The 16193-nt window shown below is 41.1% G+C and overlaps 1 protein-coding gene across 4 annotated transcripts in view; it reads right to left on the minus strand.

The window, feature by feature from the left end:
• exoc1 (exocyst complex component 1) overlaps positions 1-16193 on the minus strand; it is a 118120-nt gene that overhangs the window by 36377 nt on the left and 65550 nt on the right. For 3 of the 4 annotated variants that reach the window (XM_068035077.1, XM_068035046.1, XM_068035057.1), the window contains 3 exons: positions 13300-13405; positions 9348-9392; positions 209-372 (listed from right to left, as the gene is read on the minus strand). In XM_068035077.1, coding sequence (XP_067891178.1) covers positions 209-372; positions 9348-9392; positions 13300-13405 — 315 coding nt within the window. The remainder of the gene's footprint in view (positions 1-208; positions 373-9347; positions 9393-13299; positions 13406-16193) is intronic. The other variant, XM_068035068.1, reaches the window with a different exon arrangement.

Consider the following 16193-nt stretch of genomic DNA (forward strand, 5'->3'; position numbering starts at 1 on the left):
CCGAAAGACACCACCTCTGACAGTGCAGCACTCCCTCAGTACTGCCTTGGAGCGTCAGCCTTAACTTATGTGCTCAATCCCTGGAGTAGAACTCTGAACTTGCGATTTAGAGACGAGAATGCTACCAACTGAACCACAGCTGACAGTACAAAAGAGCTGCCCAAAAGCTGAATATTTGCACCATTACTCAAATAATTAAGGTATTTACCTTATCAAACTTAGTTCTATCAGCCACATCGAGGTCTGAGGCAGACATGTTTCCCATGTCCAGCAACGAAGATGACTGAGATCGACGATTTCCTGATCCCTGAACAGACAGTTTGTTTAGGCTGGAGGTGGAACCAGTAAGTTTTCCAGAACTTCCATGGAGACCTGCAGTTCAATAAATCTAAAATCAATGACAGCAACTTCCAATCACATTACTGGGAACCCAAAGTGTGCAGCATTTAAACATCAGTGGCATGGTTAGGGAATAAGATCTCCAATAAAAATCAAAACATTTTTTGAGTCTTAGAGGAGAATTCAATTTAAAAACTGGTAGTGCATGACTGCTCATCGTGAATTTGTTTATGACCATCGACATACTTGCATGTATTTTTCTGAGGGATAATCCTAAAAATAAGAATCTTCTCACTGAAGTGTAAGAAACTAAATAGTCCAAAATAATATTAGTTTCAGTAAGGGAGAGTTTACTTTTTATAAATGTATTAATTATGTCACTGAACCCAAATTAAAAGCATACGGTCAGGATTGAGAGAATGCCATTCGACCTACTAAAACTTAACTTTACAGGATATTAACTGTCCCATTATGGCATCTAATTATATTTTGAATAAACCCAATGTGTTTAAATTTATTTACCTGGTTGATAGATTATTCTTAACATTTATCACTGATTAAACAAGATTTTCTTGATACCCATTCCAAATTTACCTTGCGCTAATGTATATTTATGTTCTCTGGTTCTAATTTCTTTTGTCTACTCTGAAGCAATAATTCGATTTATTTCACCACCCTGATTACTTTCCCAATAGGTCCGCCCTTAAATAATAATTTTTGTCCCTGAATTTTTTGTCACAATCATTGTCCGAGAAGAAGTTAAAACATTGAATTCAGACAAAACAAAATAATGCACATTCATATACAATCTACTTGTAATACAACGTTACTTAATTCAAATGAAATGTTCAATGTTTAATTCCCTATGTTGCTGTTACTTCTCTTGTTAATTTTAATAATGGCAGAATTCAAATATTGCAAAAAATACTCTGAATTATGAGTAAACTATACATGGATGTTAGGAGTTATGTCCAGGAACCTTTTGGCTTGAACCCGAGTTGGCTTTACTATCAGTATCCAGTTTCCCTTTGTAGATGTAAGGGGACAAATTTTACCGGCCACCCCCCACCCCCACCCCCCCCGCCCCACCCCCCCAAACGTAGCGGGGAGGCCCGGGAAATGCCTCCGGGAGAGGCCTGCCATGGCCCTAGACGTCGGGAAGGCCCCGCCCCATATTATTGGCAGTGGCGAGGCCTCATGGCGGCATTCCACCACCACCAATTTCCCCCCCCCACCCCGCCGCTCGGTGACGGGAGCATGATTTAAATATTTAAATGAATGAATTAATGACCTATCAGCTCGTTAGCCGTCCCGCTGTCATATCCCGGCCAGTTGCTGGGACTCCCGCGCCTTTGGCTCTCCGACTGGAGATCCGATGCAGGACACTGGTGGGGAGGGGGGAGGAGGTAACTTCTCAGGGCAGAGGGGTGTTGGGGGGGGCGGGGGCGGGAGAGCGGGGTAAAACCTTTTTGATTGGTCTAGGGAGTGGTGGGAAGGACTAAGTTTCAAAGTTTAGAAACTTTGGGTGGGGAAGGTCAGAATGGTAGTGAAGTTTTTTTGTTGGGGGGGTGGGGTGGCAAGTAACAATTTTTGTCATTGGATGGGCGGGAGAGGGTATTGAAACTTTTATTAAGTTTTTCATTTTTAATTTACACTTCTTATAACTTCAAAAATTTAAATGAATTGGAAGGGCTTGAAGCCCTTTAAAAATGAATCCGTGCCTCTGCAGTGGCAATGAACGCTGTTGCCGGGGACGGACGCCCGGCCCCTCCACATCATTGCAGGGATTATCCACCACAGCCAAGTAAATGAGCTGCTGCGATAAATCTCGCGCATGCGCCCCGCCATTTTTGAAGCTCACCGCCTGCAGTCCAAGGACAACTCAATTCCCTTGAACTTGCTGCACTCCGTTCTCTCAGGTCTAACCCTGACATTGTGATCAAACATACTGACAAGGGTGGTACTCTTCATCTGGCGTAGCGACCTCCACCTTGCAGAGGCTGAGCATCAACTCTCAGACACTTCTTCCTACCTCCCCTGGACCATGAACCCACACCAAGTGTTAAGCCACTATTCCCGGGGCTGTGACCGACCTCATCTCCTCTGGAGATCTTCCCGCTACAGCTTCCCACCTCAGTCCCACAACAGCCCGCTTCTACCTCTTTCCCAAAATTCACAAGCAGGACTGTCCTGGTAGACCCATCGTTTTTGTCTGTTCCTGCCTCACTGAACTTATTTCTTCCGATCTTGACTATTTTTTCGCTCCTTGTCCAGTCTCTTCCTACCTACATCCATGACTCTTCTGATGCCCTAAGCCGTTTTGACAATTTCCAGTTTCCTGGCCTTAACCGCCTCCTCTTCACGATAGACATCCAATCTCTCTACACCTCCATCGCACACCAGGATAGTCTGAGGGCTCTCTGCTTCTTCCTTGAACAGAGGCCCAACCAGTCACCATCCTCCTCTGCCTAGCTGAACCTGTTCTTACATTAAACAACTTCTCCTTCAACTCCACTCACTTCCTCCAAATAAAAGGTGTTGCTATGGGTACCCACATGGGTTCTAGCTATGCCTGTGTTTTTGTGGGGTATGTCGAACATTCCTTGTTCCAGTCCTACTCAGGTCCCCTCCCCCAGCTCCTCTTCTGATACATTGATGACTGTATCGGTACCATTTCCTGTTCTCGCCCTGAACTGGAAAACCTTATCAACTTCGCTTCCAATTTCTCTCACCTTCACATGGTCCATTTCCAACACTTCCCTTCCTTGACTTCTCTGTCTCCATTTTCTGGGTATAGGCTGTCCACTAATATTCATTATAACTGACTCCCACAGCTACCTTAACTACACTTTCTCACACCATGCCTCCTGTAAGGACTCCATTCCATTCTCCAGTTTCTCAGTCTCCATCGCTTCTGTTCTGATGATGCAATCTTCCACAACAGTGCTTCTGATAAGTCTTCCTTTTCCCTCACCCGACAGTGCCCTCAATTGTATCGGACCCAGTGCCTGCACTTCTCCCCTCACCCCTACCCTCCCTCCCTCCCAGAACTGCGATAGGGTTCCTTTTGTCCTCATTTCCCACCCCACCAGCTTCCACATCCAAAGGATCATCCTCCACCATTTCCGGCACCTCCAGCATGATGCCACCAACAAACACATCTTCCCCTCTTCTCCCCTGCCAACATTACAAAGGGACTGATCCCTCCATGACATCCTGGTCCACTCCTCCATCACCCCAACTTCTCATCCCCTTCCCACAACACCTTCCCATGCAATCATAGGAGGTATAATACCTGCCCTTTTACCTCCTCTCTTCTCACCAACCAAGGCAACTAACACTCCTTCCAGCTGAAGCACCGATTTACTTGTACTTCTTTCAATTTAGTATACTGTATTTTTGTTAATTCTTTCTTGGGATGTGGGCATCGCTGGCAAGGGCAGCATTTGTTGCCCATCCCTAATTGCCCTTGACCCGAGTGGCTTGCTGGGCTATTTCAGAGGGCAGTTAAGAGTCAACCACATTGCTGTGGGTCTGGAATCACATGTAGGCCAGACCAGGTAAGGGCGGCAGATTTCCTTCCCTAAAGGACATTCGCTGCTCACAATGCGGTCTCCTCTACAATAAGAAGACCAAATACAGACTGGGTGACCGCTTTGCGGAACACCTCCACTCAGTCTGCAAGCATGACCCCGAGCTTCTGGCTGCTTGCCATTTTAATTCACCACCCCTCTCTCACGCCCATATTTCTGTCCTCAGCCTGCTCAGTGAAGCTTAATGTAAGCCTGAGGAACAGCACCTAATCTTCTGATTAGGCACTCTACATCCCACTGGACTCAACATGGAGTTCAACAACTTCAGACCATGACCACCATTTTGATTTTTTAACCATGTACCAGTTTCAAACTTGTTTTTCATGTTTTTGCTTTCAGACAGAGTTGGTCATTATTCTGCCATTAACACTGTCTCTGTACAAATGCTTTGTCTTTTCCTACGGCTATTACTAATCCCTTTGCCTTTTGCTCCATGACATCTTTGTCATTTAATCTCTCCTGCCACTCCATCACAGACCTTCCCTTTTGCTCCTCTTCCCCCCCATTCCGCCTCCCCCCCACCAACCACCCCCACTTCACTTTCTCAAAACCTGTTAACTTTCTAACTTTTGCTAGTTCTGATGAAAGGTTACAAGCCTGAAACATTAACTCTGTTTCTCTCTCCACAGATGCTGTCAGACCTGTTTCCGGCACTTACTGTTTTTATTTCAACTCCCTGGAATTGAACTTGACAGCTTGTTTGACTAAATTTCAGTCAGTCAAGTCACACTCAGCTTACATTTGATATGTATCTGTTCTCAATGCCTCACTCCACTGAGCCCTAAAAAAATTGTGCCATGCAAAACTGCACTTCTATTATACATCATTAAAAGATGTTAAAATCTATTTATGATGTTATCATGTTTGTCTAAACAAAGAAGGAAAAGGAATGGCTTACTATCATTCTGCATGGAGTTCTAGATACTGTAAATAACTTAGAACATTTACTACATTTATAAATATATATAAAGTTTTTGTTGAATGAGAGTAGCATATCAGAGCAAAGGTCTCCTGGACTTTTACACCACAGCTAAATAAAGTTCCGAAGCACCAACAGATTCATACACATACTATTATCCTTTGTGTAAAAGACTCATTTCTTTTCTTAAGTATGAAATCAGTATTTACAACTTTCTGCTTTTCTCCTAATATAGTTCAACCTTTATATCCAAGCAATGCAAACATTACCAGTATGGTGTTCCTTCTCAAGTCTGACACCACAATCTGGAGCCATACAAACCTGTGGCTTATCCAAGCCTTTGATCTATACAAGACCCTATCCTAGGAAACCCCCTCAGTGTTTTTGAAAGGAGCAATAATAAAGACAAACTGATGTGATAGATCCAAAATACATACAAATATGAACCTCCAAATGAAGAGTGGGAGAACTGACAGGCTGGCAGGAAGCAGCTTGGCACATGGAGGTTGAAGCAAAGATAAAGAAAGATACAATATCAAAGACAAAGGAGAATGTTACAATGGGTTAGCCCTTCATCCTAGTTTGAAAATGCAACTCACATTAATGGGGTACTTATCTCTTCCCAGTGATGTTAATGGTTCTATATGCTTGGGTAGTCTCAACCCAGTTCTTCATGGGTGTGTGGGCAAAACACCAAAAGATTCCATAGAATTTATGACATTGTTATTGTGCTTTGTAGTTACCTACAGCTAATTTTAGAAATAGTGCTTTAAATGGTATTATGTAACTTTAATAGTACTGCGATTTCATAACAAAAATGCAAACACAATTTGCAAATTGATTTGTCACTAGTTTCTGCAGGATTGAAATACATTAGACATATGGTTCCTAAACAAAGCTGACTTTACAGTGGGACAGTTCTATCTCAGTTAAATCTCACTTAGTGCATATTTTTGTGCCCACAATATGGTCTTTTTGACCTCAACTCATCAACTGCAAAACACTTTATGATTGTTAGATTATGACTTCACTATGTTACATAACAATGTATTTATCTGTATTGAAGAACTAGTGTAGGAGTCCACTCTTATTGACACTTCACTTTTACCCAGAACAAATACTGACTATTACACCAAAAGCAAAATGGAAACATCTACTGTATTTATATTTGATCGAAAAGAACAAACTTTCATTTACATAGTATCTTTCATGACTTCAGGATGTCCCAAAGTGCCTCACACCCAATGAAGATCTTTTGAAGTATAGTCACGGTCCTAACATAGAAAATGGGGAAGGCAATTTGTGCACAGAAAGGTTCCACAAATAATGACGAGACAAATCGGCAGATAATTTGCTTTAGTGATGTTGGTTGGGGGATAAATATTGGGCAGGATGGGAAAAACTTATGTACTCTTCTTTGAATAGAGCCATCAGATCTTTTACATCCATCCAAAAGGACAGATGGCTTAATTAATTGGCTTAATGTCTCATCTGAAAGACAGCATCCAAGGCAGTGCAGCACTCCCTCAGTACTACAATGGAGCATCAGCATAGATTATGTGGCTCAAGTCTCTGGAGTGGGGTGTGAATCTACAATCTTCTGACTCAAGGCTGACACTTTAGTAGAAAAAAGTATGTTAAGCATAGGTGCTTCTGTTAAGTATATGCAAAGGACATCTGGATACTTTCCCTGAAAACAAACAAAAGGGAAAGCTTAGGTGGTCACAGTGACAAATGCTGAGCAATGGAACATGTTGCATTTTTGAACACATTATTAATGGAAAAATTGACATATTTTGTTTGATGTCATAATATTTATGACATTTGTCTATTAAAGGGAAAGGTATCAGTTCAAAATGATTACTGTAAACTTGGCTTCTGTGCATCTGCAGTATTTTGTTTTTCATTTCTCGGGAGTTGCATGGGAATACACAGTCATCTGTCTGAACTTCCATGGTGGTGGAGGGGGTGGGGGGGGGCGGTAGTGGCGAGTCAGTCTGTCATTTGTTAGGGACCATGCACACAATCACCTCAACTGTTTCTTCAATCACCCAGGTGGGATATTACGTCCAAATTGTGAAATTTGAACCTAAGTAGCCTGGTTATCATGGCAGTGTTTATCCCACAGGACTGGCGGCTCTTCATCCAGGAAAAGATATATATTCTATGGCCTTTGCCAGTTCAACAGTTATTCTGGCTCTATCTACCCTTGTGAAATTGAACACAATAATAAGGCTCCGTGAGGAGGACACAACCTCATGCATAAGTTTTAAATGATAGATACTGGTTGCAACTGCTGCAAAGAGAATACTTTCTCCTAGAAGTTCCGGTAGAATTAAAACCAAGTTCAAAGACATAAGAGCAGTGCTTCAATCACAGCAGTTTAAGACTTTATCCAAATGTTTTCTTTTGCTGGAGTTATAGCTTGGGCAAGTAACAGGAGCATTACAGCTTAACCATTCACTATTGCCTAAAATCCATTTTATAACCTTTTAATTCTTACAATCATAAGAAAAGCTGTTTTCAAAAGATCTAGACAAGCTTGATTTTTAGTAATGAACCAACTCATGAAATACAAACAAAAAGGTTTTCAACAAAAACTTTAGTAATAAAATAGTCAAGCAAGAGTGTTCAATTTTGTATATAATTCAGTATTAGAGAAATGACATTGTGTTCCAAACTGCATTTAAATCTAATTGTGAACATGCAAGGAATTCACTAATTATTGTCTCTACAAAGCATAAAATTCAAAATTTATCAGTGAACTACTTACTTAACTTCTGAACTGTAAAACCAATAATTATTTTGAAAATAAAAAGATTTCAACAATTATTGTTTTTTTTCCCTCATTGAGGTGATAATTTAGTGTTGGAAAATACAATCCTTTCCTATTTTGGGCAATGAAAGTTACCACAAAGTTATCCAACTATTGTATAGTACAGAATAAGTACAAAGGAAAGCACCATGGCCACTGCCCCAGGCATGTACCTAACCTTCAAAAGGAGAAAGTGAAAAGGCTTAGTGATAGCATCCTACTCAGGATCTGCAATACTCACTCCCGCAATCCCAGGATGATGAGGGAAATCCGATCCCTCAATCAATAAGATCTGAAAAAAGCATTGACTAGTTATTTTAGCATCCCTGCCTCTGAACCAGAAGTTGCAGGGTTTGCACCCTGCTCCAGAGTCTCCCAGTGAGTACAGACTTGAGCTCTGACTCTGAATTCTGGGTTGGCATCCAGCGGGCCATGTCCAGTGGGTGTGGGTGGTCCTCCACATCATATAGATTGTGGGAGTCTATAAAATCTTTCTGCTTGAAGGGCTATTCAAGGGAATAAAGATGGTTATGGTCTATCGAAGTGTTTATCAGCCTGTAAATCCTCCCACTACTCAATACTATTTGAAGGGAAGTGTGTGAAGATATGAAAACAACCTTCAGAAGAAAATTTGCATATGCAGCACTGTAAAATTATTCTTTCCTACAGTAGCATCTTATGCCAATTTAGGGCCCAGGCTTACTGGGATCTGCACTGAGACTGTACTATTGTTGCAAGAAACAAAGAAAACCTGCATCCATCAACTTGATCCAGATTCAAACTAAGGTCCCAATAATGAAAGGAATATGTAATGACCCATTTTACATTTTCCTAGGAACTCAAAACTGTGAAACTTATTTCCCCACAGTATTCCATTTCCTACAACCCACAAGCTTTTGAACCCAAACTTTGCATCATCTATTCATAACTAACTTATTTAACTAGCCTTCTCTTACTTTTTTCAAGTTTGGTGGTGTGCCTCACTATGGACCTTGGCATATTCTTCTTAAACAAAGCATTGTTTTACCCTTTCAATAACTGAATACATCTTAGTTATGTAAATTGTAATTTGAGTATCATACTTCATACATTTCCATGCTATCATTTTGAGAAAACCACTATTGTAGAAATATATTAATTTACTTTCACTACCATATTACTACATAAATACATGTAAAATGTACAACTGTTAACACTGTGAGTGAATGTTCAACTGTTCCATCAGGCAAAAACATGCAGTACATTATGTATGTAGGTAAAAACATGAACCAGTACATAGGTATGCAAAGTACCTATCAATACTACATAGGTACTGTGCAAATTCTCTGTCCACTTCAGGGCAGATGGACCTCAAGAGCTAATTTACTATTAAACCAACTCGAAGGAAAAGGAAAGGTTGGATTTAAAACATGTAACACTTATATTTAAATGCTAACTTTTTCATCTGTGCAAATAAGAAACTGACAGCACTTAATGTATATTCTTAAAGGTAGGGAACATTCATCCTCAATAAAAAAAAAATCAACTTTCACTAGGCTGCTTGAAATCATATACTCAAACATTCAAATCAATAAGCCATTATCCAACATAGTTAATTGAAAACAATATTAATATTTTTATTTTGTTAAAGATTCTAATGAAGGATATTAGATAGCAGCTCGAAAAAGGAGACAATACTCACTCTCTAGATCTTGTTTGACAGCACTCTCTTTTCGCGGAAGTGTAGCTGTGAGAGATTAGGTTGCAGGCACCGAAACACAAAGATAGGTTAGATTACAGGCCTGTGGCACAAACCATTTAGATGAATGACATTTGTTAGATACTAGGCAGGAAGATAAGCATATGCATGCAAGACACAACTATGGTAATGTTATGTATATCAGCCAAAGCATGATATTATACAAATATATATTATTCTTTCCTGGTTCTCATTCGCAGATGTTATCCTGACAATATCAGAAGCAGCATACACATTACTTGTGTGATAATTATAGTCATTAGAGAAGATATGGAAGACAAAGATTTAACTGAGTTTTTTTTTTAAATGATGGGTTTTGCTGGAGTGAATTGAGTGGGTTTGAAAAAGGTACTCTAATGGGCTTTTCATGGCCAAAATAATATTGTACAATAATACACTCTGTATCCACTGTCCCAAGAGGAATTTATCTAATTTTTAAAATCCTATCATGGTTTTCTATTCCACCACTCCCACTAGTTTTTATTTTTATCTTATTTTAGAGATACAGCACCGAAACAGGCCCTTTGGCCCACCGAGTCTGTGCCGACCATCAACCACCCGTTTATACTAATCCTACATTAATCCCATATTCCTACCACATCCCCACCTGTCCCTATATTTCCCTACCACCTACCTATACTAGGGGCAATTTATAATGGCCAATTTACCTCCCAACCTGCAAGTCTTTTGGCTGTGGGAGGAAACCGGAGCACCCGGAGAAAACCCACGCAAACACAGGGAGAACTTGCAAACTCCACACAGGCAGTACCCAGAATTGAACACGGGTCGCTGAAGCTGTGAGGCTGCGGTGCTAACCACTGCGTCACTGTGCTGCCCTAGTATTCTGTTCACATTTCTATCACTCCTCCCTTACTTAAACAAAGAGCTGCTTACATTTCCTTCGATACCCCTAGCCTTGAACCTTTCTCCTGGTCCTGTGTCTGACAGAAGAACTTTCTTTCTCTATCCCTGAAAATCATAAATACATTCACCAACTCCCCCTTATTGCCAGACAGCAAAGCCTCAGTAGACATTTCCTCATTCAGCCCTCTTAGTTTAGTAACCAGCCCCATTACTCTCCTTTCCCTTTTCTCCAATAATTCTACTTCATTATTGTAATGAAGATGAAAATTAACACAACATTCCAGAAGCAGCCTTATATAAAGTCAGGTACAACATTATCACCTGTTCAGACTTGCAACTCAACACTTTATTTGCTTTTATGACCACTTACAAATACTGTTGGAACACATAACTTATCGACCAAAACCCTCAAACCTCCTTCTTGCTGTTACCTCAGGCATGTTGCCATATAACGCGCTCTACACAGCCTTACTTCTTTTAGCTAATCTCATAGGGAATCCTAGAGTGTTGATTCACCAGGATGATACCAGGGATGAAAAACTAGTTGTGAGGACAGACTTGAGAAGATTTGATAGAGGTTTTTAAAAACTTTGCAAGGTTTTGACAAAGCAAATTGGAATAGAATATTTATTCTGGGAGTCTGTGATGAGTAAGGGGTGTGGTTATCAATTTAAAGATATTAAAGAGAGAGTGATGAGAGCAGTTAGGAGAATTTTTATGCCGTACCTGGATCATGGACTGCTTTGTTACAGTTTAAGGGATTAGTAGATAAGCATTTAAAACAGAGGAAGGAACATTGCTATGGGAAGCAAGTCAGGCAGAGGGATTAGTTTTAGATTGATCCAGCAAAGAGCTGGCACAATGGGCCAACTGGCCTCTTTCTGTGTTATAAAATCTACGGTTCGTGACATTACATTTCATTCACTACATTTCTACCCATTTACCTAACCTATCCAGGTCCCTTTGGATTTTGCACATTGGCTTGCATCACATCCACTATACATTCAACTTTGCTTTGAATGTTATTTATAACATTATAATGAACAGTATTTCAATCCCAATCACTGTGGAATTTCACTACCAACAGCTTTGACACTGACATCTTCCCACTGGCAACCTGTCCCATTCTGATACCTCCCCACACACTACTAACCATTGCTGGCTATCCTATTGTCAATTTCCAGGTATCATTTTTTTAAAGCAGGAAATAAACCTTCCTGAGGAACAGTGCCACTCCACCTCTTCGCTATCTTTCCTGAAACATACATGACCCTGTAGATTTGCTCCTCATTCAACTTTCTTTTGCCAAGTTTCAGCAACTCCTAGGGTGTCTATTGGTGCTGTATTTATACTCATTTTTAACTTACCTATTTTGTTTCTTGTGCTTCTTGCACTCATGCATGTAAATCGTGAATCATTCCTATCTTCCTTTCTGCAGTTACGTGAATTCTCCCTAATAACTGGTTCATACAGTTATCTCCTCTTTGTTTTCATATATTTTTCTTCCTTGTGTACGGTGCAGTGACTACAGATCCCTCTATTGATTTTTGAGAAACTCAGTTAGTACGCACTTCATGCAAGTGCATTCCTCCTAAACAGTTTGCACATCTTACATGTCACACATGTAAATTATTTAGCACCCCCAATTGTCTCAATTCAATTGTGTGAAACTGTGTTGGGAATTAAATATTTGATAAATTTTTTATAGACCAATGTCTCCCCAGTCCTAACCACTCCCTCACTTTCAACTCCCTGAAAATACATCTTGTTCGACTCAAACATCTCTCCACTCAATGAATTCCTTTCCCTATATGGACCTGAAACACCCATGAATTACTACTTCTGGTTAGCAGTCAATTAACTTGGAGTCCTTCCACTAACATTCCAAATAACTGAAACAGTCTTACACAATTTACCAATTTCACTCAACTATGTAAATTAGAAAACCAGTCAGCTGCAATCCTCTTGCAAATAAGAACAATATGTTTTGTTCTGCCAAAAATCTGCTCTATTATTTAGAAAAATCTAAATTTTTTTAGCCATTGGAGCTGAGTTTTCAGCAAATTCAATTTGGGCTAATATTAGATTGCTGAATTTGGTTAAATGAAGTAGAGAAACCCTTGTAATTTCTTCTCAAAAATCTTATAGAAAAGGAAGCCATTTTAGCCATGACCAAAGATAGCCCCCCATATCTCATTGCTTAAATTCAGTGAAAAGACAAAAAGGTAATCAAGCCAATGAACCAACAGAAATCATTTGAGCAGTTCCAGAGTTATAATTCAATTACGTGATGATTCATAATCTATTCGAATACATAATCAGAGAAAGTTTGTAACTGCTCCAAATGAAGTTTCAAAATCTGAAATGATTAAAAAGAAACATTTAAATTCGAAAATGTATTATCTCAATTGCCTCGAAAGTCTAATCGATCAAATTTTCAAGCTATATATTTATTCAACTATACATTAGAGTGAGTTAGATCCCTCTTTCATAGAAAATATGCCAGCACATCAATCCAATCAGAGTAGGAAATAGATACAGTGACTTTCATGCAACATCTAGTTATATAAAACCCTTTCAAAATTTAGTTAGGTCATATGCTACTTAATCATGATCAAATTTATTGAATGCAAAGATGAAAAAAATCTTCTAAAATTGTTACACCAGATCTACATTTGGTATCTTCTCAACATTGCTCATTATTTGATCATGCAGCTAAATTTGACAAACAACACCTTCTATGTTTACTTTTGTTTATCATAATTAAGATGCCAATCATTAATATATTGCAAATATGGTGTTAATCAAAAAGTGAAGCAAGTTTCCCTAAATAGGAGTAAATAAAATCACATTATGCAACTTCTACAGGAAGAAAATAGTAATTATAGCAGGATGATACTGGCATCTGAAGAAACATGTGCATATCTGTAAATTTCTTTGATCTTTAAAGATTGGGAGTTAGGCACGGTTTATATCGATAAAGGACCTTATTAAATGGGATGTTTCCCTGCTAATGGAAGGATAGACTTACCAAACTTTTTTCCTTCTTTTGATGTGCCAGTCATCTTGATCTTTGCAACCTCAAAGAATTCTTTAATTTCCCTTTCATATAACCTGGATATATAGTCTACGTAGTTCTGCAAAGAAAAAAAGTCTACATACTCATATATTTAACATATTCTGTTTTACTGGGAACTGTGTAAATTCGACTGTAAGGTTTTTATACATGAAGACACATGATCTTTAAAAATGAGTCAAGCAATCATCATCAACTGAGAAATTCACAGTTCTATTTGGTTGTCATAGAGTGCACACTGTCTCCCTATAGTGATACACCTCACTAAACTATGTTCAGAGAACTAAAGTGCAGGTTGCGAAAGTTTAGGGACCCCAAGTAGGTAAAAGGGCCAAAAGGAAGGGAGGAACTTAATCACTAGAGAAAAAGCTTTTTTTAAAATTCTTTCACAGGATGTGGGCGACACTGGTTAGGTCAGCATTTATTGCCCATCCCTAATTGGCCTGGAGAAGGTGGTGGTGCCTTCTTGAACCACTGCAGTCCAAGGGGTATAGATACACCCACAGTGCTGTCAGAAAGGAGTTTCAGGATTTTGAACCAGCGACAGTGAAGGGATGGCAATACAGTTCCAAGTCAGGATGATTAGTGGCTTGGAGGGGAACTTGCAGGTGGTGGTGTTCCCATGCATCTGCTGCCCTTGGCCTTCTAGGTGGTAGAGGTCACGGTTCTGGAAGGTGCTGTCAAAGGAGCCTTGGTGAGTTGCTGTAGTGCATCTTGTAGATGGTACACACTGCTGCCACTGCACGTCGGTAGCGGACGTAATGAATGTTGAAGGTGGTAGATGGGGTGCCAATCAAGCAGGCTGCTGTGTCCTGGATGGTGTCGAGCGTCTTGAGTGTTGTTGGAGCTGCACTCATCCAGGCAAGTGGAGAGTTTTCCATCACTCCTGACTTGTGCCTTGTAGATGGTGGACAAGCATTGGGGAGTTACTTGCCACAGAATTCCCAGCATCTGCTCTTGTACCCACCGTACTTATATGGCTGGTCCAGTTCAGTTTCTGGTCAATGGTAACCCTCAGGATGCTGATTGTGCGGTATTCAGCAATGGTAATGCCATTGAATGCCATGGGGAGATGGTTGGATTCTCTCTTGTCTGACATGGTCATTGCCTGGCACTTGTGTGGCGCGAATGTTACTTGCCACTTATCAGCCCAAGCCTGAATGTTGTCCAGGTCTTGCTGCATATGGACACGGACTGCTTCAGTATCTGAGCAGTCGCAAATGGTGCTGAACATTGTGCAATCATCAGCGTACATCCCCACCTCTGATCTCACGATAAAGGGAAGGTCATGGATGAGGCAGCTGAAGATGGTTGGGCCTCGGACAGTATCCGGAGGAATTCCTGCGGTGATGTCCTGTGACTGAGATGATTGCCCTCCAACACACACAACCATCTTCCTTTGTGCTAGGCATGACTTCAACCAGTGGAGAGTTTTCCCCAATTACCACTGACTCCAGTTTTGCTAGGGTTCCTTGATGCCACACTCAGTCAAATGTTGCCTCGATTTCAAGGGCAGTCATTCCCTCCTCACATCTGGAGCTCAACTCTTTTGTTCATGTTTGAATCAAGGCTGTAATGAGGTCAGGAGATAAGTGACCCTGGCGGAACACAGAGTCAACGAGCAGGTTATTGCTGCGTAAGTGCTGCTTGATAGCACTGTCGACAATACCTTCCATCGCTTTACCGATTATGGGGTGGTAACTGGCCGGGTTGGATTTGTTCTGCTTTTTGTGTACAGGACATACCTGGGCAATTTTCCACATTGTCGGTTAGATGCCAGTGTTGTAGCTGCACGAGAAATTGGCCGGGGTCACAGCTAGTTCAGGAGCACAAATCTTCAGTACTATTGCCAGAATGTTGTCAGGGCCCATAGTCTTTGCAGTACCCAGTGCCTTCGGCCGTTTCTTGTTATCAAATGGAGCGAATTGCTTTGGCTGAAGACTGGCATCTGTGATACTGGGGACCTCAGGAGGAGGTCGAGACGGGTCATCCACTCGGCACTTCTGGCTGAAGATCATTGCAAATACTTCAGACTTGTTTTTTGCACTGATGTGCTGGGCTTCCCCATCATTGAGGATGGGGATATTTGTGGAGCCGCCTTCTCCTGTTTGTTATTTAATTGTCCACCATCATTCACAACTGGATGTGGCAGGACTGCAGATCTTAGATCTGATCCGTTGGTTATGGGATCGCTTAGCTCTGTCTATCGCATGCTGCTTTCGCTGTTTGGCACACAAGTAGTCCTGGGCTGTAGCTTCATCAGGTTGACACCTCATTTTGAGGTATGTCTGGTGCTGCTCTTGGGTTGGTCCCCCGGCTTGATGGTAACGGTAGAGTGGGGGATATGCCGGGCCATGAGGTTACAGATTGTGGTTGAGCACAATTCTGCTGCTGTTGATGGCCCACAGCACCTCAAGGATGCCCAGTTTTGCGTTACTAGATCTATTTGAAATCTATCCCATTTAGCACGCTTGTAGTACCATACAACACAATGGAAGGTATCCTCAATGTGAGGACAGGATTTTGTCTCCACAAGGACAGTGCAGTGGTTACTCATACCAATACTATCATGGACAGATGCATCTGCAACAGGCAGATTGGTGAGGATGAGGTCGAGTATATTTTGCCCTCTTGTTGGTTCCCTCACCACCTGCCGCAGTCCTAGTCTAGCAGCTACGTCCTTTAGGGCTTGGCCAGCTCGGTCAGTAGTGGCACTACCGGGCCATTCTTGGTGATGGCCATTGAAATCCCCACTCAGTACAATCTGCACCCTTGCCACCCTCAGTGCTTCTTCCAAGTGGTGTTCAACATGGAGGAGTACTGATTCATCAGCTGAGGGGGGGGGGGGG

The sequence above is a fragment of the Heterodontus francisci genome, chromosome 1 (assembly GCF_036365525.1).
Source record: "Heterodontus francisci isolate sHetFra1 chromosome 1, sHetFra1.hap1, whole genome shotgun sequence".
In the NCBI taxonomy this organism is placed as follows: domain Eukaryota; kingdom Metazoa; phylum Chordata; class Chondrichthyes; order Heterodontiformes; family Heterodontidae; genus Heterodontus; species Heterodontus francisci.